We start from the raw sequence: 25,943 nt of genomic DNA on the forward strand, positions 1-25,943 counted from the left end.
CAGAACTTCGTTCCACCACCTCTCTGGTGGGTGCCATTGCCACTGTAAGAGCAAAATTTTACACACAGTACTGAATAAATTGAATTAAATTGAATAAAAATTAACACCTTCCCTTCAGATAAAGGGAAAGGTTTCCTTTGTCATTTGCCTCTTAATTTCAACAAAATCTGACATTATCCAATTAACTCATAAATGGTGCCAAACAGTTGCAAATTCTCCCCTGCAAGGTTTGGCAGCGCAAACAGCACGTTTTATCATAGGCCAAAAAAACCCAGCCCTCAGCGCCCTAACCCGTGGGGAAAAATTTTTATGAAAAAATCCCTTACCCACAGGGTCACAATTTCAGCAAAACTCTGACATTATCCAATTCACTCAAAAATGGTGCCAAACTGTTGCTAATTCTCCCCTGCAATGTTTGGCGATGGAAACAGAAGGGTTTTTATCCCTTGGCCAAAAAATGAGCATAGCTGCCAAGTTATCCCTTTTTTACAGGGATTTTCCCTTATGCTGAATAGGCTTCCTCGCGAGAAAAGGGAAAACTTGGCAGCTATGAAAATGAGCCCTCGGTGCCTCAACCTGCAGAAAAATATTTTTTTGAAAAAAAATCCCTTATCTACAGTGACAATTTCACCCAAAATCTGAGGTTCTCCAATTCACTCAAAAATGGCACCAAACTGTTGCAAATTCTTTAGACCCTGCTCCTACAGATTGAAATTTTGCCTCACTACGAGTGATAAGAACATAGGAATTTGACTCATTTAATTCTCAGTATGTTAAATTGTGAACTAATAAACATAAATTTTAGGTTTTATGTAGAGCAATAATAGTTGCATACTATTATTTTCTGCAATATTTATTTATTTAAGATAAAACATGTTGATAATTTACATGAAAAACCAATGGTTTTGAAAAAATATATGGAACAATTAAGCAAAAGGTGTACTAAACAAGTAAAATAATAAACAATAAAACGCCACTCATATTATGTGTTGTGCCAAAACATCACATTATACTTAATTACTTGGTATAAATTGTACTAAATGCTTACATTTTGTGTAATTAATAAAATTATGCCTTATGCAATATATGCATATTATATCATGCTAAAAATATGCTTTTATGCATTACACCAAATGTCTATTTTGGTGCAAAGTCCTTCTTTGTCTCTTGTTTTGGGTATTTAGAGTGATTGTTCATTGTTGTTTTGATGGTAGCATCACGTCTTTTCTCTTCAATAACTTCTAGATACTCTAGTAACCTCCTTCACTGCACGTTCAACCATTTGCCATTTGCTCTAAATTCCCAAAACAAGAGACAAAGAAGGACTTTGCATCAAAACAGACGTTTAGTGTAATGCATAAAAGCATATTTTTAACATGATATAATATGGTGTACATGTACAATGTATATATTGCATAAGGCATAATTTTTTTAGTTCACAATTTAACATACTGAGAATTAAATGAGTCAAATTCCTATGTTCTTATCACTCATAGTGAGGCCAAATTTCAATCTGTAGGAGCAGGGTCTAAATATTAACCGATTTGTCCCAAATTTGAAATTTGGCTATGTTTATACCATATGCCTGAGATAAGATCAAGGGAGGAAACATTTCCGGGGGAAAATTTTTTATGACCCACCCTACTGGGCAGTTCCATATATGGGCTTTGTAACTGAGATCTTAAGCTTTGCAAGGGACCCAGGTGGCGCTGTGGTTAAACCACTGAGCCTAGGGCTTGCTGATCAGAAGGTTGGCGTTTCGAATCCCTGTGACGGGGTGAGCTCCCGTTGTTTGGTCCCAGCTCCTGCCAACCTAGCAGTTCGAAAGCACGTCAAAATGCAAGTAGATAAATAGGAACCGCTATAGCGGGAAGGTAAACAGTGTTTCCATGTGCTGCTCTGGTTTGCCAGAAGCGGCTTTGTCATGCTGGCCACATGACCTGGAAGCTATACGCCGGCTCCCTCGGCCAATAATGCGAGATGAGCGCGCAACCCCAGAGTCGGTCACGACTGGACCTAATGGTCAGGGGTCCCTTTACCTTTACCTTTAACTGAGATCTTAAGCTTTGCAAGGAGTAAGGAAAGAGGAAGGGCTGTAACCACACTTACTGGTTAATATTTTACTGCAATATATGAATATGTAATGCCTTATGCTACCTGGGAAAGGGTATATAAACTCTGAGCGCAATTGTTCTGGGGTCCAGAACTTTGGAGGGAACTCCTCTGGGCCTATTGCTGTCAGCAATAAAACTTACTTTCTATTTCTCCAAGACTGCGCCTGTGAGTCTTGAGAAACCACTGAACTAAGGTTCCCAGGTTCCACGCTACAATGTCAGGCCAGCCCTGACAGTGAGACTGCTCTAGCTTAATTACTGCAACTGCCCTTCTAAATGGGTTGAGCCAATGGAAGAGTGCCAAAATGTTCGCTCTTCGTACCGGGCGCTGATGTCAAAGCAATATCAGCTGTGGAAGGGAAAGGACTGTCTTGTTCCTCTCAAAACTTTTCAGTTTGTTGTTCAGCGAAACGAAACATGAGGATTACACACCCTTTAAAATAAAAGGGAGTCAACCTGGAAAAGCCCAATAGGGTTGTCACGAGAATGAAAGCACACGATCCACAGGTGTGCATCTTGTAGCTCCGTCGAGGAAAAGGCATCTCGATAAAATTAAAAGATGCTCACACCTCCTGCTTATTGGAAGAAAATACTGCATTCAGCTTGGGAAATGCCTCAAAATTTCCCCTCGTTTAGGTTTTGTGTTGCGTTCTAATGTATTCCGTTATGGTCTTTCATTAACGTTTGTATACTTTTAGTTTTAGTTGAATAACTGAACAAGGAGCCCGAACAGAGCCAATTACTATTATCATTATGAAAAATATTAAATTTATACATTAACAGGTATTAGAGAAGGCGGTCGCCCTGACAACCAACACGCCCGCCTCCCCCCCCCCCCATTGGCATTTACACAGGCTTCCTTGGTCACGCATGTGCAAAGGGACCGTCGCCATCCTCAACCACGTGGGCGCCGGTGCAGACGCTTTTGTCTCGTTCCCTCCCGCCCCCCAGCTCCCAGCTCCGAGTAAGAAGGTCCGGGCCGAAGGGAGGCGTGCGGCAGGCCGCGCAAGTGCTCATTGGCTCTCGGTAGCCCTCGTGACAAGAAACCCCGCAACCTGATTCGCTGCCTCGGGGGAGGGGGGCTCTTGCGCTTCTCTCATATTGCTCGAAAGGCCGGTTCGCTGTGATGCTCCTCACTTGGGAGGGAGGAAAATAGAAGGCAGCTCATGAGGGGCTGGCGAGAGGCTTCGCGGTAAGGTGTCCGGTAAGTGTGTCTGCCTGCGGAACCCCTTGCCCCCCCCCAACCGCCTCAGCGTTCTGTTTTCCTTGGCGACGAAACGGGAGGGCTCAGGCAAACCCCCCTCTCTTCGAGAGAAGGCGCATGCGCGTGAAGAGCGTCCGCCTCGCGCTCATTCGGAGTGGTGGTTGCGGTCAGTAACGGTCATCCTCTGACGTCGTCCGCCTTCCATCAGCGCCCCCCCCCCTCTCCACACACAGGATCATAGCTTCCAAGTTCTCCCTTTTTTAAAGGGAAATTCCATTATGCTGAATAGGCTTCCTCGCGAGAAAAGGGAAAACTTGGCAGCTATGCACAGGATGGAGGGCAGGGGGCGGGTGGGAGTTGAGTATGGACGAACCTCCCTTGACAGAGGCAGTCTACCTCGGGATCCTATGGAGGCAAAGGAGACTGTATGCTGGCTGGGCGCTTATTGTGACACCCCTCCCCCTCCCCACCACCCCCACTTCACTGAGGCATCAGGCTGGACCAGTTGGCTTTAATTGGGCAAAGCAGTTCTTACGCAAAATATAAAGGGCGGCAGCATGATCTTTTTTACAGGTGTGTAGGAGAGGAATTCCTGCAGGTGCAGCTTCCTTCACCTCTGCGTCAAGCAAGCTGCTTGTCGAAACGTATTATTTGCTAGAGTCCTGTGCGGTCACACCTTGTGGGGGCCTAAGCACCATAATTCCTAAACTGTGACCCCCCCCCAATAAGTAGCCACAACCCACCCACAATGTTATCACCAACCTTCTGCTAAGGGGTAACCTGTCATGTCTGCTGCTCACCTGAGATCTAGATATAACAAGCTGTTGAAGCAGCAGGTGGAAAAGAGCTGGCACACCCATTGCCGGTGTTTAAGGGGAATTACCTATGTAATCAAGGACTTGCTGATCCTCTGAGCAGACTGCCATCCTCCCCGCTGTAATTCAGTATCTCATACTGTACTGAACTCAGTGGGATTGCAAAGTAAATGAACGTGAATTGGTCAGAAAGAGTCACAGGCTTGTGAGAATGCTGCAAGGCCATCGCGTTACCTGCACTGTGTGCTTTTTGTTCCATGTCGCAAGAAGCTGCCTCCCCTCTATTGCTCATTTTTGGGTCTGGTGACTATTAACCCCCTTTTAGAAAAACAAAAACAAAATAGGAGATACATATTTTAGTGGAGCAAATCCTATTGGTAAAGGAAAGTTTAAACAAAACCTTTGTCTACGAAACACAAATCCTCTGCTGTACAGAATGCAAAGATGCTTGCAAATACACAGTTTCTTAAAAAATTAGCTCCTTAAATGTATCATACCATTGATCAGAAGTTGGTTATATTGTATATTGCTCAAATAATACAGAATCCCAAGATTCTGTTACGTGTATTTTTATCCACTATGGTTATTAAGCTGTTAAAAAATATATGAACAAGGATGAACTCAAGAGAGAAATTTTCACCCACAAATCACAAGCTGTTGTCTGATTTTTATTTTTATTTTTGAATGGGTTTTCATTACACCTTACTCTTTATCAACAAGGAATAAGGGGAAGAGAGGGACACACAAAGAATACCAAACTCTTTATGTGAAGCCATAAGGCAGGGATGGAAAACTTTTGGCTATCCCATTCAGAGCTGGCCACTGGATATGCAAGCTGGGACTGATGGAAGGTGTACGGTAGTTCAGCAACATCTTTGCTTCTGCAATGTCTATCTTGAATCAAGTCTAGATGCAGACCTTGGCTTATGGCTTCAACACTGGGCCATTTTTTCAGTTCCACCACCTTGCCCCTGCCCACTGTATTATTTATCATCTAGTCTGATGAAGAGTTCTCAATAACTTGGAAGCGGCGCTCACCATTTTGTGACTTTTTGGTTCTCCCTGAAGATACATACCGTCGGATTTTGTGAAGAGAAATATTTGCATGTTCTCCATATAGTTTCTCCTTCACATCTACTAAACTACAACAGTGTTTTTCTACATGTCTAGACACAACTTAAATTAATGACATTTCCCCTCCTAGTGCAACATACTATGCTATTACTGGTGGTAATTTTTACCTGTAAAGCTCTTAATACCTTTGGTTGCGCCTTCTCCTGTATGACCCTCCTCCTTGCTGTTAAGGTAGGGCTGGAGAAGCAGGTTGTTGGTTGATACCACCTATAATCCCTGACCATGCTGGCTGGGGCTGATGGGAATTGGAGTCTGAACATTTGGAGGGCCAGAGATTCCCAACAACTACAATAAGTTCTGCTTCATCTTCTCACAAGGTTAAACTTCTGAGGTGGTTGAACAAAACTTGGCCTCTTGCATCGTAGAACCAAGACTTTAAAATTTCCTCCCTGAGTAGATGTCCACTTGAGCCTAAATCTTTTAAAGGCCTACTTGTTTAGACAACATTGAAGATTAATGGTGGCAAGTATATATCAGGGATGTCGAACAGGTCGATCAGGATCGACTGGTCGATCCCCGGGAGGTTTTGGTAGAACGCAGTAGATCGCTGGTTCCTCCATCCGGCCCCTGCTGCCGTCCTCTAAAAAAAGCTCAACAACTTATACCTGAAGGGTACCCAAGGGGTACATCACTGCCAGATTTTAATGGTGTGAGTAGATCGCAGTCTCTTGGAAGTTGGATATCCCTGTTATATATAATTTTGAGTGCTTCCTGGGGGGAAATGCAATGAAGTGGGGGGTGGACTCCAAAAGCAACACAGTGAGCAAATTGAGTGTGTTCAGTGGATGTGGAATGCTGGCTGACAGTTTGGGGATAGGAGAAACAGAAACATAGGAATGAGTTGAACGGAGTATCCTAGAACAGGGCATGGCAGCCTGTCAGGAATTCTAAATACTGTACATGTTGCAGGTTCCACTTCTAATCAAGTAATATTATTGTATTATAATATTAGAATAGAATAGAACATACAATATTACATACTATGTTATTAAGTAATGTTATATCAAGTAATGTTAATACTAAGAAAGAAAAAGTGTTTTAAATTAGAATGTCTGTGAAATATTTGTTTTATTTGCTCTGGAGTGAATTGCAGTATGGGATACACAAACAGTTTTCTTAACTGCTTTCTTTTGTCATTCTCGTTACAGGACTCTGCTATGGAGAATAAGCTTTATGTGACTTTTCTTTTCATATACTTGTTTTCTGAAGCTCGCCACCATGGCTTGGAATCAACCACTATTTCACATACTACGGAGAACCTTATACCTGAGAAGGCAGCTGGTATCAATGTTGATTTGGCCACGCTTATGCAGAGACATCACCTTCAGGAACTCTTCTCTCGTTATGGGGAGAACAATACGTTGACTATAGAAGGGTTTAGAAAACTTCTACGTAGTATGGGCATTGAGAAGGTGAAAAGAATTTCCCAAGATCATGAGCACCACCGCCACCACCATAATCATGTTACCCTCAGTACAAATTCTGAGAAAATAGGTTGCCCTAGTGACGAACCTGTCGGTGGAAGCAAAAATCATTTGAATAATTGGGCAAAGGATTTATCTAGCAAACAGAATACAGAACACCAGCAGGGCTCTGTGAATAGCAAGAGTACAACGGTTGCTATAGCTGCATCCACCTACACCACGACCACAGAAGGCAATCCTTTGATACAGCATTCAGAAACTGCAGAATTGAAGTCTACACGTATAGCCCTTGCCAGCCCCAATCCTAACATTGTTCTAGAAAGCAGCAATGTGAGTTCACTTGTAAATGGAAAAACAAATGAATCGCTTGTTTTCGTGAGGGAATCAGAAAGAGGAAGTTACATGTATTCGAAAATAAGAAAAATTTCACAAGAGGTACTTGGAGATTGTTTTTATTGAAAGGAAAGTTGTGATGTTTGGTAGCGTTGTATTCCTTATGAGTACTTTTTCGACCATCCCCTGCTGCATATTTTCTACATTGCTTTTCCACTTCATAGAATTGCTCTATAAGGTGCAAGAGCTATGAAATTGAAAAAAGGAGGCAGCTTGTGGATTTTAGTATAACTTCTGTTCAAGTCTAAGATTTGACTTGGTCTCAAAGAACCTTGCCAGAGGCATTTGGGTTGGGGCTGCTGAAAACCTTGGGGACAGGGAACTTCTAAGTTAACACTTTTTATTATCTACAGATTTATCTCCCCCCCCCTTCAGAAAAGCAGAAAATGTTCTTCCCCTCCTGTTTGTAACCTTATAGCAATCTTGTGAGGTAGCTTAGTTAAGAAACATTGACAGGCTCCAGCTTTGTGGTTGATGGGTCTATTTGTTCCTAGAATTTTGCTATTCTACAGTATAGTGACTCTCAATAAAGTAGAATACATTTCTAAACAAAATAAAAAAATTCCTTCAGTAGCACCTTAAAGACCAACTAAGTTTTTATTTTGGTATGAGCTTTCGTGTGCATGCACACTTCTTCAGATACCACTAAACAGGCATTCTATTATTTAAGTGTATTTGCCATTAGTGCATTTCTATTAGTGTACCAGCAATTGGGTCTCATGGGTGTGCTGGCAGTATGCTAATACCATATTCGAGTGGGCCAGGTCATATCTACTTTTGTAGCATCCATTTTTTGGAAAAAGGAGTAGGCAAGCTGTCTAATCGTTCAGACAGGATGGAAAGGTAGTGAATTTGATTGTAGCCTTGCAAATAACTAAACACGTTTTTCCAGGCCTCAACATTTTATTAGTCCAAAGTTCGTTTTAAAGTCATTTTTGACATATCTGCCACAAGGGGGGAACTTATTCTCTTCTACAATACTCTTCTCCACCTGATTGTATTGAAATAATTTTTATTCACTATCTGGTAAGTAAATATTTAAAAGCTTAGTTTAACTATATGCTCCTTTTTCAACTGATGTGGTTACCTTTAGTTGACATTAAATTTCAAGCCATGTTTTTAGAATTCTAATGATTTTAATTTTTGTCTTTATCATTAAAAACATTTTTGAATGACTGTCCACTGCTTATAAAAATTCCCTTCAGTAATCAAGTTGTCTGGATAATTTCTTAATTGGAATGCTATCAAATAAACCTATGTTATGAAACCCTTTGGCCTCTCTGTAGCTGGCCTATCAAAATAATTTCTACCTAACTCTTTCCTTTGTACTCAGTTCTTTAGAATTTTTGGTATAAAAATGTCAAACTTACATCTCCTTAGGTTGATAGAGGTGGCATGCACCTGTGCCATATTGTGCATTATTATTTTTTAAAAAACCCCACCTGTTTCAACAGCAGATTGCTGTGAGCTTTGGGTTTTTATATGGTGGCATGGGGAAATCAAATCAGAGAATTAGTTGCACATTTCTTTTGAATTTTTGCTTATAAATACATTTGTTACTACCCTATATATATGACAAATTCTGTTCAGATTTTTTGCTTTTTTTTGTATAGCGCTTGAATCTTTACAGTTAAGTTGAGAGGGAGAGATGGTTTAAAATTAATCTCCCAACGTTTATGTATGCATTTTCCTGAAATGCGCTTGTCTCTTTTATAGTGCTTCAATGCTTCAAAACTGATGCTTTCTCATGGAATAAGTACAAGAGTTCCATTGACAGCCACAGAATTTAGCTATATTTGCCCTGCTATCGTTAACCAGATTGATGGCAGATATTGTGTAATTCATGCAACAAGTGAAAAGACAGAAACTGCTCCAAAAACTTATTCATTGCAAGTAGGTACGTTTGTTGGTGAAGTCAAGCATTTCCTATTTAATCTCTTCTTTGATGCTGTACTTAAAGCAAAATATTGAACAATAATTTGTTTTGGATGATTCTGCTATCTTAAAGTCTTTGTGGTTTTGTTTTGAAGGGCAAGAAACCTCAAGCAAGGGACGCAATACCTGTTTTTATTTAGGTGAACTAGTGTTCACAATGCAGCATGCAATCTTTTGTGTTACATATAAATTATTCCTCCCACTGAGTGCTTAAGGAAATAAAACTTCCCTCCCTGACATAAGGTGGAAGAAATTGGTTATTCAAGAAAGCAAGCTGTTTGTTCTTCTTCTTTTCAGCTTGGATTGGTGGATTTATATCCATTTCTATCATCAGTTTCCTTTCGTTACTGGGTGTTATACTGGTCCCTCTTATGAATCGTGTATTTTTCAAGTTCCTTCTAAGTTTCCTTGTAGCATTAGCAGTTGGTACCCTAAGTGGAGACGCTCTTTTACATCTTCTTCCACATGTAAGTATCTTCTTTTTCATTGTATTTACTGGGCATGAGTCACTTTGGGACATAGTATTACTGTGGTACCTCTGGTTGCCAGCTCTGCTAACCCGGAAGTAGCTGCTCCTGGTTGCGAACTTTGCCCCAGAATGTGAACGGAAATTGTGCACCAGAGGCGCACGCAGCGGGAAACCTCATTTTATAACAAGAATACAAAGCTGAAAATGAATGAACTGCAGCTAAAATCTCAAGTTCATTTTTCAGATGGTCTAGTCCTCATCTGAAGACTGGGAAAAAAGCCATGCTTCCCCTGCCCACCCCTATAATATACTTAAGAGGGTCTCTTCTCCAGTCTTCAGAAAATGACTGAAAGTGGGGTGGCAGAAAAAGGTCCTCTTCCTTCCACTGTGCAGTTTTAATCTGAATTTTTAGGCTCAGAGTTCAGAAACTGCTAATGGAAATTCCCTGTTGTAAAACACGCCTAGAACAGTGGGAGTTTTGAACGCTGCCCCAGATACTCCTCCCAGACTTAGAAATAAACTGATGCTGGCAGACTCTTCCACTCCCCACATCTTGTTGTGTATGGAAAGGTGTCTGAAGTAATCCCCCCCTTCTTTCCTCCCAACTTTTAGTCTCATGGAAGTCATCATCATCATCATGAAAAGCCATTATTGGACCACAATAAAGACCACACTTTTAAGCATCTTGTTCTTCAAAGTGCAGAAGACAGTGCTAACTTGGATTCTACGTGGAAGGGCCTCACAGCCCTTGGTGGATTATATTTTATGTTTCTTGTTGAGCACCTGATCACACTAATTAAACAGTTTAAAGACAAGAAGAAAAAGGTAGAGAAATCATGTATTGAAAATTGAATTTAAGTTTTTCTTTGTCCAAATATTAAGGGATGGTTTACACAAAGCTTGAACATTATAAGCTGTCCTCGGTGAGGGAGCAGGAAGCACCTAGATGAATTGCAGCACTGTGGAGGGAGAGTAAAAAAATAAAATTGTATTGAAAGGGTTTAAAAGTTAATGGGATAAATAGTGAATCAGAATCAGAATTGGTTGAAATGTTTCATTTAGACTTGAAACTTTTAATAGTGAGCAAAATGGCTTGGGTTGCTTGTTGTGAATTTTATCACGTATGTGCAGTTTCTTTCCTGTATTTCAACTTCTGATTTTTTTTTTATCCATTTCATGTTTTTTATTGGTAATAGTCTGCGAGATATATAGTGTTCAAGATGTGTACCTAAAATGTTAATAACTTAGTGTATTTTTTCAGAAAAAAAATGAAGACGATGAAACAGAAATCAAGAAGCAACTATCTAAATATGACTCTCAGCTTTCAGCAAATGAAGAAAAAATAGACACAGATGATAGTAAGTTTTAATAAATGTTGTACCGCATTGTCATTCAAAATGTTACGTGCTCTTCTTTGTGGTTTCCATGCAGCCAAACTTGGTATCTGTGCCTCTGCAGAGCAATATCCGCAACTCAAGTAGAAGATGCTAGAAATAATAAATGGGATTATGATTTTTGTAATTTGCATCAGTATGTGACATAGCTATTCAGATGCCCCCTTGCAGCAAATAAATATTGGGGCATAACAGTAATATCTCATTTTGGGATTGAAATGAAATGTTGAATACAAATTTCCAAGGCTGAGAGGGGAGAGGCTCCCCTGATTCTGACAATAACCACATAATGTTCTGTTACTTAAATAATGCACAAGCTCCCCATATAAACTTATGTGAAGTAAAAAAACAAAACAAAAACCAGAGATAGACTAAATGTTGCTTCACTTTAGTCCTGTGCCATTTTCTACTCCAATGTGATTATATTCTATAGGGTGAAACCAATGAAGTCATACACTCCTACTGAGTGTATCCATTGAAATCAATGGATATGACTAACTTAAGTTCATTGTCATCAGTGGGTCTACTCTTGAGTATGACTTCATTGAATGCAATCCTTTGTTCTGTGGAAAGATTGAAACTGAGCATACAGCTGAAAAGTTATAGGCATTACTAGTATTCTTCAGGTGTCAGAATACATGTACTTTCTCTCAGTTTTCAGACTTTATTGAATAGTGGAGGTCAGAAAGCAGACCTGTTGAATTAGAGAAATTCTCAAAATTTGCTTATACCGTTTGGCCATCTAAGTATTGTGCATTTTTCTGCACATATAGCTAAAAGGTTATTATTGTTTCTGGTATTATGAACCACCCTTTTTTGCTACTTCTGATACTTCAGCATATTCATATAATCTAAGATGCTCTGGAAATGACTCCAAAAGTTGACATTAACCTATAGCTTATATCAACAGTATGAATATGCATTCTTAGAATTTGCCTATCGGTATCTAGTAGGGCTCACTATATGGAAGAGATCTTATTATCCAAGAACAATTTCTCATCGATACAATATTATGTTTATACTTGTACTAATCCATTATCCCATTGCATAGAATCATAATACTTCACTTTATCTGCTTTTCAAAGCAGGAAACAATAACAATTCACTTCTGACATGTAGCTGCTGCTTAAGATTTGAACAGTTTGTGGAATTGCTTATTTAAGTTACCGGTATCTATTAAAGCTGTTCTAACAGCCCAGTTTTCAAATGCTGTTATGCTTGGTTTTCTGCAAGATAGCACTTTCATACTGCCTTACCAGCATTATTTACCATTTATTTCTTAATTGTACGTTTTTATTTTTGTGCAAGTCTGAAATTTAGGAACCACTTTTTTGTGTGGTTAATATTGCGGCACTGAGTATTGCATCAGTTGACTCTTTAAATAGGAGCCTGGAATGGGGTGGGGGCGGAAGCAAATGGGTAAGCACTGGTTTCAAGTTTAAATGCATTTTTCATAGTGATAATTTTCTAGTATTCTTATAAAACCAACAGCTTATTTTCACTTTTCTAATTATGTTATGAATTCTGTTGTCGATGTAAAATGGGGCTAGCCCAGCATAAGCCCACAATATTATCTTGTTCAGCACTTCCTCTCCAGTAGAGTAAAATACTTCATTGGCCTCCAATAGGGAAGGTAATTTGAAGATGGAAAGCGTCTTGGCTCAGGGTTGTATGGAGAAATTTCTCACCTAGCCCATTTACGGATTCATCCCATAGTAACTGAAATCCATTTCTGCAGTCATAAGCAGCACAACTTCCAGCCTTCAGATCTGTAGAAAAGGCAAGATGGCAGGTTGTACATTAGGGTTGCACATTTCTTTGAATTTCTTAATACAATCCTAAATATGTGAAGCATTGCAATAAGAAAATGCAGCTGGCAGAAGATGCTTATAAAAATGGATCTGAAATTAATGTGTTTCACCAAGTACATTACACCATCTCTCCCGAGACCCATGGTAATAGAAGTATCTAAAACTAGAATGGGTAATATGTGGCACTCCAGATATTTATGGATTCTCATCTCCTATCAGTCCCAACCTACATGACAAATGACCAGGAGAGAGAAGGCAGGTGACAGATTTCCCATCTCTGACATAAAATATTTTATGAGTAAGATATTCAAATAACGAAAATGTTGCAGTCGGCAAAAGTGTTCTGAATGCTGTGTTGCGCCTTTTTGTTTTGAGAATGTAATCTGCTTTTCCTGTGTTTCACAAAGGGCCAGAAGCTTACTTGGGGACACATTCACAAGAGCCTTCGAACTTCATCTCCCAGAAGCCAGTAGTACAAGAAGAAGAAGAAGTTATGATAGCTCACCATGAGCCTGCTGACCATGAATATGCATCCAGGGGGTGTAGAAATAAATGCCATTCACATTTACATGACACCCTAGGACAGTCGGATCATCTGAGTCATCATCACCATGATTACCATCATATTTTGCATCACCACCACCATCAGAACCATCATCCGCATAGCCATAGCCAGCGCTACTCACGTGAAGAACTGAAAGATGCTGGTATAGCTACTCTAGCCTGGATGGTAATTATGGGTGATGGACTACATAACTTCAGTGATGGCCTTGCAATTGGTTAGTGTATCTTGATGTTTTTTCTTGATTAGTTCCATATATATTGGTGGCCGATCCAACTCTTTTCTGTGCTGTTACCTCTTCATTTCTTGTATTAGTATAAAATTAGAAAGGCAGAAGCCTTGTTGTCTGTTGTTGCAGAAGCCAGCACTTCTTTTAACGGGCTTCAAAGGAGGGTAGATAATGGACATTAGGAGAAACTTCTTAACAGGAAGGGATCAATTACCTAGAGGTGTTGTGAAGTCTCCAGTACTAGAGGTCTTAGGCCAGGCTTCATCAGCCTCGGCCCTCCAGATGCTTTGAGACTACAATTCCCATCATCCCTGACCACTGGTTCTGCTAGCTAGGGATCATGGGAGTTGTAGTCCCAAAACATCTGGAGGGCTGAGGTTGAGGAAGCCTGTCTTAGGCAGTGACATTGAACCCCTAGAGGGTTGGACCAGATGGCTTAGAAGGCTCTTCTCATCTATGGTTATCTTGACTAGTCTCCTCAAAATCCTATCATGTGTGAAGCTCACAGTACATTCCCTAGCCAGTGGCGATATTCTGCAGATCCAAAGTGACTTAAGGTTTATAGTGAACTTATTCAATTGAACAAGGTTAAAAGTACATACCATTTTCTGATAATAGATTCTATAACAGCCATAGTTGAAAACTTTTTCGGTTTGAGGGCTACATGCCAGCAGTAGATGGAGCCAGGGGCAAAAGTGAGTAGAGCAACAGATGCTACTCTTAACTTAGTACCAGTGTTCGAAACTCCCATTGCATTAGTGCAAGTAGTTTCTGAGCTCTGGGTGCAGTACTGCACCCAAGATTTCAGATTAAAAGTGCAGAGTGGAAGGAAAGGAGGACATTGTTTTGCCTTCCCACTTCCAACAACTCTCTGAAGACCGGAGAAGAGACTCTCTTAAGAATATTAAGAGGGTGGGCAGGGGAAGTAACTAGACCATGTGAAAAATGAATATAGGATTTTAGCTGCATTTTCAGCTTTGGATTCTTGTTATAAAAAAGTGTGCCTAGACATTCCGTTGTTGCACCCATAACCTAGGTTTAAAGTGCCATTTAGCTCCTAGCTTTCATATCTTGGCTTCTAACACTGCTTTGTACAGCGGGCTACATTTCTGCTACACGAAAGGTACAGGCTTATACATACACATCTCTTCTTCTTCTTCTTTGGCGATCACTCATAGCCGAGTAAGATTGTCTTCCATAAACACAGTTTTAACAATGGGTCCGTAAGTGACTGTGGAGGCCAATTCTGGATCCACACGTCCTTCCACAGTGGGGACATTGGTTTCCAGGAGGGAGTTGATCACGGTGTGGATTTGCCAAGCGTGCCTTCCTCTTAGCATGTTTCTCCCTTGCGTCCTGAGATCGAGTTTCTTCAAAGCCCATGACACCTTTGGTAAAGGCTGTTCTCCAACTGGAGCACTCACAGGCCAGTGTTTCCCAATTGTCAGTGTTTATACTACGTTTTTAAAGATTTGCCTTGAGACAGTCTTTCAACCTCTTTTGTTGACCACCAGCATTACGCTTTCCATTTTTATGTTCGGAATAGAGTAGTTGCTTTGGAAGACGATCATCAGGCATCCGCACAACATGACCAGTCCAACGAAGTTGATGTTGAAGAATCATTGCTTCAACACTGGTGATCTTTTCTTCTTCCAGTACACTGATATTAGTTCAAGGATGCATTCCAGTCAGGCAAAAGCACTCAAGGGGACATGGCCTGAGGCAAGTCCAAAGGGTGAGATAGAGATGCTTGGAGGGAGCATGGGAGGAAAAATCAAGCTGATTTACTCCTCTCCCAGTTCTGCTGTTGCTATGCTACCCAGAGCCAAGTCATGGTTTGGCTTAGCAGTAGCGCAAACTAGGTCATCATATATTTATATGTGGATGTAACTGCATTCTTCAAGTGAAATTACTTCTCTTTAATTTTCTTTGTCTTCTCCTAGGGGCTGCTTTTACTGAAGGTTTATCTAGTGGTTTAAGTACTTCGGTTGCAGTCTTTTGTCATGAGCTGCCACATGAACTGGGTAAGAGGGAACTAATTTTAGTTACTGGGTATTGTTTCTATATATTTACATTTGATTGATTGATTGATTGATCACCGTCACAGTTAAATTGAGGTATTTCATAGTATGTGTGAATAACAGTAATATCCCATCCTCTCGGGCTCCTGTAGAATAGACTGCTCAAGGGAAGTGCGCTTTTTAAAAAGCATGACAGTCAACTAAAACGCGGCTATCTAATACTGCTTCGTTTCAAGCAAATGAATTCTATGTTGCTTCCAGACCAACAAAGGAAACAAAATGATTTGAATGATGCAAATACTTGCTTTACACACTGTTGGCAGTGCACTTAATACGACAATATGCATTGCTGAATGGGAGGTTTTCGACAATATATTGTCAATTTAATGCAAATTAGCTCGGCCTTTCTTGATGTTGTTTAACCCAATTACATTAAGTTGTATTGAAGCATAGTGAAGTGATACAAGTTTTCCACTGACTGAAAACATGGTCAATTCTAGCTATAAAGAGCCATTGTGAGGACTCTTGAATAGTGCTATTTCAGTTTAATGTAAACTTTATGAGCGTGTCCCAATACATTTCCAGTAGAGTGATGGAAAAAACAAATACATTTTAAGTGTGTATACATATGCATTTGATGCTTTTTAATTATGGTGCTGGAGGAGTCTCTTGAGAGTCCCATGGACTGCAAGAAGATCAAACCTAGCCATTCTTAAGGAAATCAGCCCTGGGTGCTCATTGGAAGGACAGATCCTGAAGCTGAGGCCCAAATACTTTGGCCACCTCATGAGAAGAGAAGACTCCCTGGAAAAGACCCTGATGCTGGGAAAGATTGAGGGTACAAGGAGAAGGGGACGAGATGGTTGGACAGTGTTCTCAAAGCTACCAAGATGAGTTTAACCAAACTGTGGGAGGCAGTGGAAGACAGGAGTGGCTGGCGTGCTCAGGTCCACAGGTCACAAAGAGCCGGACACGACTAAACGACTAAACAACCACAACATACGCAGGCTATTCATTGTGGCTGCTAAGATTGCTCGGCTCTCCTGTCCTCCAAAAGTTTTGACCACATTAAAAAACAAAAACAAACGAGATTTTAAGGCATAAAAATATTTCTTGGGAATCAGGGGAAATGAAGCAGTATGGTGGACTTTCAGTACGCTGACAAATGACCAAAAATGTTGTGTCTCTTGGCAGGAGATTTTGCTGTACTTCTCAAAGCTGGCATGACTGTCAAACAAGCTGTTCTTTATAACGCGCTTTCAGCTATGCTGGCCTATCTTGGAATGGCTACTGGGATACTCATTGGCCACTATGCAGACAATGTATCTATGTGGATCTTTGCACTTACGGCTGGGCTGTTTATGTACGTGGCCCTTGTTGATATGGTAAGTATATAAGTATCATTGGATATTGATAGCACTCTGGTATGAAATAGTTGCAGCAACAGAACTTTAATCAAAGAAGATGCCAGCATCTGAATTGCTGTACATAAGAGCCTTTCCTCATCAGGCAAAGGGTACATTTAGTTCACCATCCTAGCAGTAGCTACTTAAACTCAGCCTCAGAGAGCTACAGGTATGACATGAAGGAACATAGTCTGCTTGCTTCTATAGCTGACATAGCAGACTTCTCTCATTGCCCATAATAGCAAGCTTAAAACAGGTCCACTGAGAAACAAGAGGAAAACTATCAGCATGCTTGGGGAACCCCATGCTTTGCAGAAATACAGCAGCTCCCCCATTCAAACAGCTCAGTGAGGACTCAACATTCTCAGTGGACACCAGGAGCCATGGCATGTTGAAGGATAGGGTGGACTGGGGTAAAATGGCTTGTTTGAGCTTCATAGGATAGCATGGTTGTCTGGCTGGAACCCTGCACAAGAGCACTTAGGTTAGAAATTGGGGATACACTGCAGTATTTTATAGCTGCTCTCGTCTTCACAGAAGGGGAATTATTACCAACTTTAACAACTTAATGTCTCAGCATCAACATGTTCTTTCTATAGTATTCAGATTAATTTTGTTTATCTCTCTCCTTTTTAAATCAGGTGCCTGAAATGCTCCACAATGACGCTAGTGATCATGGATGTAGTCGCTGGGGGTATTTCCTGTTACAGAATGCTGGGGTTTTGTTAGGTTTTGGTATTATGCTACTTATCTCTGTGTTTGAACATAAAATTGTGTTCAGCATAAACTTGTAATTTTTATTATTTTTTACATTCCTGATACTGACATGGTATTGAAAACTAACTGTGGGCACTTTTTACCTCTTAATTGCCTCCTGATTAGGCCTTTTTAGTAGTGTTAACTGCTTGCATACATGGCAAGAATATAGTATGTAAAAAAGGTTAAATAAAGGTACCTTTACCAATATAGTATGTAGCACTATGGGGAAACTGGCATAATAAATAGCACACTTTGCCAAATATAGTCAAAGCTAAATCTGTATGGGAAGTGTTTTTTATTATTTTGAAAAGTTATTTAATATTGTAAGGATACCTAATAGCATGCAATGTGAGGTTTTGTCTTAGTCTTGTATATGTTAACAAAGTGAAAAGATTAAATATTTGGCTTACCATTAAAATTACATGCTCACTTGTGTTTATATTCACAAAATTATTAACACTACAGTAAAAAGTTGTGATATGTCCCACAAACAAATGCATGTAGTTTTAAAAATTGGAATGTGACAATATTTTCAAAAAGAGCTATGCAGTGTCTTTAAGTGAAAGTGTAAGCAGAAATATATAACCGGGGGGGGGGGGGGCGACAATTACCAGAGGTGGGTGCCTCACAATACAGTAATACCTCGGGTTACGAACGCGATCGCAGTTCGTAACCCGAATAGTTCGCAAACCGAACGCGATGGGCGCCGCCATTTTGCGCATGCGCAAATTGCGCGATCGCGCGCGGCGAAAACACTTCCGGGGTTGCGCAGTTCGTAACCCGAACTGTTCGCAAACCGAGGTGGTCGTAACCCGAGGTACGACTGTATTGGGAAGGTTATAAGGAATGAACTGCACAGACAAAAGAGCACAAGAAGTAGGGGGAGACTGTAGAATTCTGCTCTGAACTGTATTGTGTACACACTTAATAGTTCTAAGTTTAGTAGTGCATGGGGCAAAGTGAATAGTTGAATCGGAACTGTTTTTTTCACACCATACGTATGCTTAAAATAGAAACTGGTGATGGAAAGAACATCTTTCACTTCCTAGAGAACTGGATTCTTAAGAGCTTGGTGGTATGAAAAGCATGTGTGCAACAGAGGATTGTCACAGGCCTAAATCAGCTGCTAAGACACATGACACAGTTTGGATAGAGTAGCAGTTAGCCTAATTCTACAATACTAACTTTTGCTATTTATTTTACCAGGCTAGCTTACCTTTATTTGTGCTTCAGACGAGAAGCTCCTTAAAATGTATTTTGCTGCTGGCCCAACCTTGCTCATAAAGTCCCATATGATCTAGGTTGATAGATCATATCAACTTAGGTTGATAGCTCAGTCAGTAGAGCATGAGACTCTTAATCATGGGTTCAAGCCCCACATTAGGCAAAAGATTCCTGCATTGCAGGGGGTTGGACTAAATGGCCCTTGTGGTTCCTTCCAACTCTATGATTAAATTAATTTAAATATACTTTTTGCTGATCTCAATTTTCAGAGAATTCTAGAGTAGGACTAGATGATCTTTTCCAACTCTTTGCTCAGTGCAGAATGCAGGATGCAGTTGAGGTATCCCTTGCATGTTCAACCTGTGCTTAAACACCTGGCCAAACAGAGCTCATCGCCTCCTGAGGCAGTCTATTCCATTGTTAAATGGCTCTTATGTATATGTTTCTCCTAAAGGTAAGGCGAAAACTGCTTCTCACCAGTTTGCAGGCATTAGTTTCAGACCCGGAGCAGCAGTTTCACAAGATGTAGATTTCATTGGTATTATAGAACAGGCCTGTTACTTCTGCAGAGCACGGTTACTTTCAGGCTTTCTCTGCAGGCAGAGCAGTTAGACTGATAAAGCGGGGAGGGTGTCAAGGGCATATTCAATATAGATGTTATGGTCTTTGGTCTCTTAAAAAAGTTACAGCTATTGAGCAGTAGTCTCAAATATCAATATTTTAGCCTTTTCTCTTGTAAAAATGAGTTCACAGTCCTTTATCCATCTCAAAAAAGTATTTGCTGCACAAAACACTGATTTTATGTGTGTATGTAAGGCTGATAAAAACATTTTTGAGATTATATTGGTGGATGTAGATACAGGAATTCTTTGTTCAAGTCCAGTACAATCCTTTCTACTGAACTGGATACCATCTAAAATTAAATGGATTGAAGCATTTCTTTGAAGAAATAAGCACAATAATAGCTTTTGCAATAGTTTTTATAAGGTAAATTATTGTTTTGGTCTAGAAAAGAGTAGTGTCTCCTCCTACATCTTAGGCTATAATCTCTTTCCTGGCTATGGCTCCTGTGTGTTGAAACAGGTGAGCTCCACCCCACTATGATTGATGTTTTGTCAAATAGTTTTCTGTTCAAAATAATGAAACTGGTGTATATCTATAGAACTAGTAGCCTGCCTTCATTAATCTACCGTGTTTCTCATATTTTAAGGCATCCCCAAAAAATAAGCCATGACAGGATTTCTAAGGGTTGGTGAAAAATAAGACATACCCCGAAAATAAGCCATGTCGTGTAGCCCCGACCGAGCGAGAGGCGAAGGCGCGGGACCCAGCAGGAGCTCCCTGCCTGCTTCCCCGAGCCGTCGCGCATCGGGGGACAGAGCCGAAGATCGGAGGGCGCTCCTTGCTGGGCTTGACAAGCCCGGCAAACAGCGCCCGCCGATCTTCGGACCTGTGCTGTGTGACAGGCAGGGGTGGGGGGAAGCGGAGATCGTTCTCCGCTCTCCCCCCACCCCCGCCTGTCACCAAAGATCGGCGGGCGCTCCTTGCTGGGCTTGACAAGCCCGGCAAACAGCGCCCGCCGATCTTCGGACCTGTCCTGTGTGACAGGCGGGGGTGGGGGGGGGAAGCGGAGATCGTTCTCCGCTCTCCCCCCACCCCCGCCTGTCACCAAAGATCGGCGGGCGCTGTTTGCTGGGCTTGACAAGCCCGGCAAACAGCGCCCGCCGATCTTCGGACCTGTCCTGTGTGACAGGCGGGGGTGGGGGGGAAGCGGAGATCGTTCTCCGCTCTCCCCCCACCCCCGCCTGTCACCAAAGATCGGCGGGCACTGTTTGCTGGGCTTGACAAGCCCGGCAAACAGCGCCCGCCGATCTTCGGACCTGTCCTGTGTGACAGGTGGGGGTGGGGGGGGAAGCGGAGATCGTTCTCTGCTCTCCGCCCACCCCCGCCTGTCACCGAAGATCGGCGGGCGCTCCTAGCTGGGCTTGACAAGCCCGGCAAACAGCGCCCGCCGATCTTCGGCCCTGTGCTGTGTGACAGGCGGGGGTGGGCGAGAAGCGGAGATCGTTCTCCGCTCTCCCCCCACCCCCGCCTGTCACCAAAGATCGGCGGGCGCTCCTTGCTGGGCTTGACAAGCCCGGCAAACAGCGCCCGCCGACCTGTGCTGTGTGACAGGCGGGGGTGGGGGAGAAGCGGAGATCGTTCTCCGCTCTCCGCCCACCCCCGCCTGTCACCAAAGATCGGCGGGCGCTCCTTGCTGGGCTTGACAAGCCCGGCAAACAGCACCCGCCGACCTGTGCTGTGTGACAGGCGGGGGTGGGGGGGGAAGCGGAGATCGTTCTCTGCTCTCCGCCCACCCCCGCCTGTCACCGAAGATCGGCGGGCGCTCCTAGCTGGGCTTGACAAGCCCGGCAAACAGCGCCCGCCGATCTTCGGCCCTGTGCTGTGTGACAGGCGGGGGTGGGCGAGAAGCGGAGATCGTTCTCCGCTCTCCCCCCACCCCCGCCTGTCACCAAAGATCGGCGGGCGCTCCTTGCTGGGCTTGACAAGCCCGGCAAACAGCGCCCGCCGATCTTCGGACCTGTCCTGTGTGACAGGCGGGGGTGGGGGGGAAGCGGAGATCGTGCTCCGCTCTCCCCCCACCCCCGCCTGTCACCAAAGATCGGCGGGCGCTCCTTGCTGGGCTTGACAAGCCCGGCAAACAGCGCCCGCCGATCTTCGGACCTGTCCTGTGTGACAGGCGGGGGTGGGGGGGGAAGCGGAGATCGTTCTCCGCTCTCCCCCCACCCCCGCCTGTCACCAAAGATCGGCGGGCGCTCCTTGCTGGGCTTGACAAGCCCGGCAAACAGCGCCCGCCGATCTTCGGACCTGTCCTGTGTGACAGGTGGGGGTGGGGGGGGAAGCGGAGATCGTTCTCTGCTCTCCGCCCACCCCCGCCTGTCACCGAAGATCGGCGGGCGCTCCTAGCTGGGCTTGACAAGCCCGGCAAACAGCGCCCGCCGATCTTCGGCCCTGTGCTGTGTGACAGGCGGGGGTGGGCGAGAAGCGGAGATCGTTCTCCGCTCTCCCCCCACCCCCGCCTGTCACCAAAGATCGGCGGGCGCTCCTTGCTGGGCTTGACAAGCCCGGCAAACAGCGCCCGCCGACCTGTGCTGTGTGACAGGCGGGGGTGGGGGAGAAGCGGAGATCGTTCTCCGCTCTCCGCCCACCCCCGCCTGTCACCAAAGATCGGCGGGCGCTCCTTGCTGGGCTTGACAAGCCCGGCAAACAGCACCCGCCGACCTGTGCTGTGTGACAGGCGGGGGTGGGGGAGAAGCGGAGATCGTTCTCCGCTCTCCCCCCACCCCCGCCTGTCACCAAAGATCGGCGGGCACTGTTTGCTGGGCTTGACAAGCCCGGCAAACAGCGCCCGCCGATCTTCGGACCTGTCCTGTGTGACAGGTGGGGGTGGGGGGGGAAGCGGAGATCGTTCTCTGCTCTCCGCCCACCCCCGCCTGTCACCGAAGATCGGCGGGCGCTCCTAGCTGGGCTTGACAAGCCCGGCAAACAGCGCCCGCCGATCTTCGGCCCTGTGCTGTGTGACAGGCGGGGGTGGGCGAGAAGCGGAGATCGTTCTCCGCTCTCCCCCCACCCCCGCCTGTCACCAAAGATCGGCGGGCGCTCCTTGCTGGGCTTGACAAGCCCGGCAAACAGCGCCCGCCGACCTGTGCTGTGTGACAGGCGGGGGTGGGGGAGAAGCGGAGATCGTTCTCCGCTCTCCGCCCACCCCCGCCTGTCACCAAAGATCGGCGGGCGCTCCTTGCTGGGCTTGACAAGCCCGGCAAACAGCACCCGCCGACCTGTGCTGTGTGACAGGCGGGGGTGGGGGGGGAAGCGGAGATCGTTCTCTGCTCTCCGCCCACCCCCGCCTGTCACCGAAGATCGGCGGGCGCTCCTAGCTGGGCTTGACAAGCCCGGCAAACAGCGCCCGCCGATCTTCGGCCCTGTGCTGTGTGACAGGCGGGGGTGGGCGAGAAGCGGAGATCGTTCTCCGCTCTCCCCCCACCCCCGCCTGTCACCAAAGATCGGCGGGCGCTCCTTGCTGGGCTTGACAAGCCCGGCAAACAGCGCCCGCCGATCTTCGGACCTGTCCTGTGTGACAGGCGGGGGTGGGGGGGAAGCGGAGATCGTGCTCCGCTCTCCCCCCACCCCCGCCTGTCACCAAAGATCGGCGGGCGCTCCTTGCTGGGCTTGACAAGCCCGGCAAACAGCGCCCGCCGATCTTCGGACCTGTCCTGTGTGACAGGCGGGGGTGGGGGGGGAAGCGGAGATCGTTCTCCGCTCTCCCCCCACCCCCGCCTGTCACCAAAGATCGGCGGGCGCTCCTTGCTGGGCTTGACAAGCCCGGCAAACAGCGCCCGCCGATCTTCGGACCTGTCCTGTGTGACAGGCGGGGGTGGGGGGGAAGCGGAGATCGTTCTCCGCTCTCCCCCCACCCCCGCCTGTCACCAAAGATCGGCGGGCGCTCCTAGCTGGGCTTGACAAGCCCGGCAAACAGCGCCCGCCGACCTGTGCTGTGTGACAGGCGGGGGTGGGGGGGAAGCGGAGATCGTTCTCCGCTCTCCGCCCACCCCCGCCTGTCACCGAAGATCGGCGGGCGCTGTTTGCTGGGCTTGACAAGCCCGGCAAACAGCGCCTGCCGATCTTCGGACCTGTCCTGTGTGACAGGCGGGGGTGGGGGGGAAGCGGAGATCGTTCTCCGCTCTCCCCCCACCCCCGCCTGTCACCAAAGATCGGCGGGCGCTCCTTGCTGGGCTTGACAAGCCCGGCAAACAGCGCCCGCCGACCTTCGGACCTGTCCTGTGTGACAGGCGGGGGTGGGGGGGGAAGCGGAGATCGTTCTCCGCTCTCCCCCCACCCCCACCTGTCACCAAAGATCGGCGGGCGCTCCTTGCTGGGCTTGACAAGCCCGGCAAACAGCGCCTGCCGATCTTCGGACCTGTCCTGTGTGACAGGCGGGGGTGGGGGAGAAGCGGAGATCGTTCTCCGCTCTCCGCCCACCCCCGCCTGTCACCGAAGATCGGCGGGCGCTCCTAGCTGGGCTTGACAAGCCCGGCAAACAGCGCCCGCCGATCTTCGGACCTGTCCTGTGTGACAGGCGGGGGTGGGGGGGAAGCGGAGATCGTTCTCCGCTCTCCCCCCACCCCCGCCTGTCACCAAAGATCGGCGGGCGCTCCTTGCTGGGCTTGACAAGCCCGGCAAACAGCGCCCGCCGATCTTCGGACCTGTCCTGTGTGACAGGGGGGGTGGGGGGGAAGCGGAGATCGTGCTCCGCTCTCCCCCCACCCCCGCCTGTCACCAAAGATCGGCGGGCGCTGTTTGCTGGGCTTGACAAGCCCGGCAAACAGCGCCCGCCGATCTTCGGCCCTGTGCTGTGTGACAGGCGGGGGTGGGGGAGAAGCGGAGATCGTTCTCCGCTCTCCCCCCATCCCCGCCTGTCACCGAAGATCGGCGGGCGCTCCTTGCTGGGCTTGACAAGCCCGGCAAACAGCGCCCGCGTGCACTTTATTAAAAAATAAGACATCCCTCAAAAATAAGCCATGTCGTGTTTTTTTGAAGAAAAAATTAATATAAGACATGACTTATAATATGAGAAACACGGTAACAGCTGCTATTTAAATCCACCTCTACCATACTGGCTAGCAATTTGCACATGTAGTGCTGCTTGTTTCAGTCAAGTTTTGGGGTACTACGGTAACTTGTGTGGTGGCAGGAAGAGTAAAAAATAAAAGTTGCACAGCACTTACCTTACGAGTAAACAGAAAAGTTGCACAGTACTTCCTATCTAAATAACAGCACATCCAACATTGGGAACATCATAAAGAAGGGGTATGATGGATTTGAGGAAGGGATTTTTTCCTAACTGGCAGACTCCTTTTGCATAAGAATCTCCTTCCTGCCTCCTTAAAAAAAAAGAAAATAAAGTCTGATGGGATGTTCATTCTGTCTGGAACATCCTTAGTTCATTCTGTCTGAAACATCCTATCAAAGTTACACAACCCTTCAGACCAGCTCTTGGGCAGGGATAGAAACCTAAGAGGATATTTTGATTTAATTTCCCAAAGCAAAAAGGGGACCCAGAACTTTGAGAACCTTGTGAAACAGTTGATTACACAAGAATGCATCTTAAGCATGTCCTACCTATGGAGATTTTAGGACGAAATTCCAGGGAAATGCCCTTTAAAGCCAAATGTCAAAGTAGAAATATTTTTATTGCTGAGGGGGAAGTCATCTAACTTGGCTAGTAACATGTTGCCTGCTTGAGAAAAGATGGGTTTCAGAGTTTCTTGCAGAAGAGCTGTGCTGAGACACTACATCTTTGCAAGGTTTTTAGAAAAGAAAATACATAACTGCCTAGTGTTGTGTGATTATAATTAACCCTCAGTGTGCATACCACTAAAATACACGAGCATTTTCCTTATGCATGCCTACATATTTTATTGCTTAGAGTCACATTTTGTCACATCTAGAACCCTATCCTCAGAACTGGAAATTTGACAACACTGATTCAGAAGAGAAAGAAGCTTCACACAAGAGGCATCATTAACTCCAATATGTCATACTTTCAGGCACAAATGCTTCGCGTAGATTCGCCCCAATGAGGTAAGTAATAAGTTAATAAATAAGAATGCCATGCTGGATGCTTCTGGCATCACCACCCTGCTTTGTGGTTAGAAGCTGGTGAATATTTTACTTACTGAAGCTGAATGTTAAGTTATTGGTCTGAGCTCTTAATTCCATGAAAGATTTTTTTAAAGTTTTTGCTGAAACAACTAGCTGCTCCTTATTTTTAAGCATGAAGTCCCATTCTAGAGCCACGGAACATCTGTGCTCAGAGATTTGCAACTTGCCCATGAATCAGGAAAGTGTAGAGAAGCCTCCCAGAAGCTGCTGCTGCTCATAATTTTTTTTGGAACTACAATTCCCATAATCACTGAAAAGTCCATGGGACAACTGATGGGATTCGTAATCAGAATATCTGGAGGACCCCAGCTTGGGGAAGGATATGG

General features: G+C 44.8%; 1 protein-coding gene and 1 long non-coding RNA gene across 3 annotated transcripts; one reads left to right on the forward strand and one right to left on the reverse strand.

Moving 5' to 3' along the window:
• Positions 1 to 3,201: 3,201 nt before the first annotated feature.
• Positions 3,202 to 18,088, forward strand: SLC39A6 (solute carrier family 39 member 6). Of its 2 annotated transcripts, none has more exons than XM_035124570.3 (10): positions 3,202 to 3,318; positions 6,416 to 7,126; positions 8,801 to 8,981; positions 9,317 to 9,486; positions 10,101 to 10,313; positions 10,750 to 10,846; positions 13,101 to 13,472; positions 15,428 to 15,508; positions 16,700 to 16,890; positions 17,553 to 18,088. In XM_035124570.3, the coding sequence occupies exons 2-10, from the start codon at positions 6,425 to 6,427 to the stop codon at positions 17,703 to 17,705; spliced, it is 2,160 nt and encodes a 719-aa protein (XP_034980461.1). In that variant the 5' UTR covers positions 3,202 to 3,318; positions 6,416 to 6,424; the 3' UTR covers positions 17,706 to 18,088. The 2 variants fall into 2 exon arrangements, with proteins under 2 accessions (XP_034980461.1, XP_034980463.1); XM_035124572.3 differs by having other exon boundaries at positions 6,416 to 7,021.
• On the reverse strand, positions 10,836 to 24,836 carry LOC118089746 (uncharacterized). Its single transcript, XR_004693180.3, has 3 exons — positions 24,681 to 24,836; positions 12,571 to 12,651; positions 10,836 to 10,975 (listed from the first exon to the last, which is right to left on the reverse strand). It is a non-coding gene; the product is annotated as an uncharacterized LOC118089746 (long non-coding RNA).
• Between the last annotated feature and the right edge of the window lie 1,107 nt (positions 24,837 to 25,943).

The sequence above is a fragment of the Zootoca vivipara genome, chromosome 8, assembly GCF_965207765.1.
Source record: "Zootoca vivipara chromosome 8, rZooViv2.hap1.1, whole genome shotgun sequence".
Taxonomy (NCBI): domain Eukaryota; kingdom Metazoa; phylum Chordata; class Lepidosauria; order Squamata; family Lacertidae; genus Zootoca; species Zootoca vivipara.

Bases quoted from the DNA above. Each gene is read 5' to 3' on its own strand.
- SLC39A6 (XM_035124570.3), top strand. From the start codon at position 6,425: ATGGAGAATAAGCTTTATGTGACTTTTCTTTTCATATACTTGTTTTCT. The intron at 10,847-13,100 runs GTAAGTTTTAAT...TGTTTCACAAAG, and splicing joins AAAAATAGACACAGATGATA to GGCCAGAAGCTTACTTGGGG. The intron at 15,509-16,699 runs GTAAGAGGGAAC...GTCTCTTGGCAG, and splicing joins TGAGCTGCCACATGAACTGG to GAGATTTTGCTGTACTTCTC.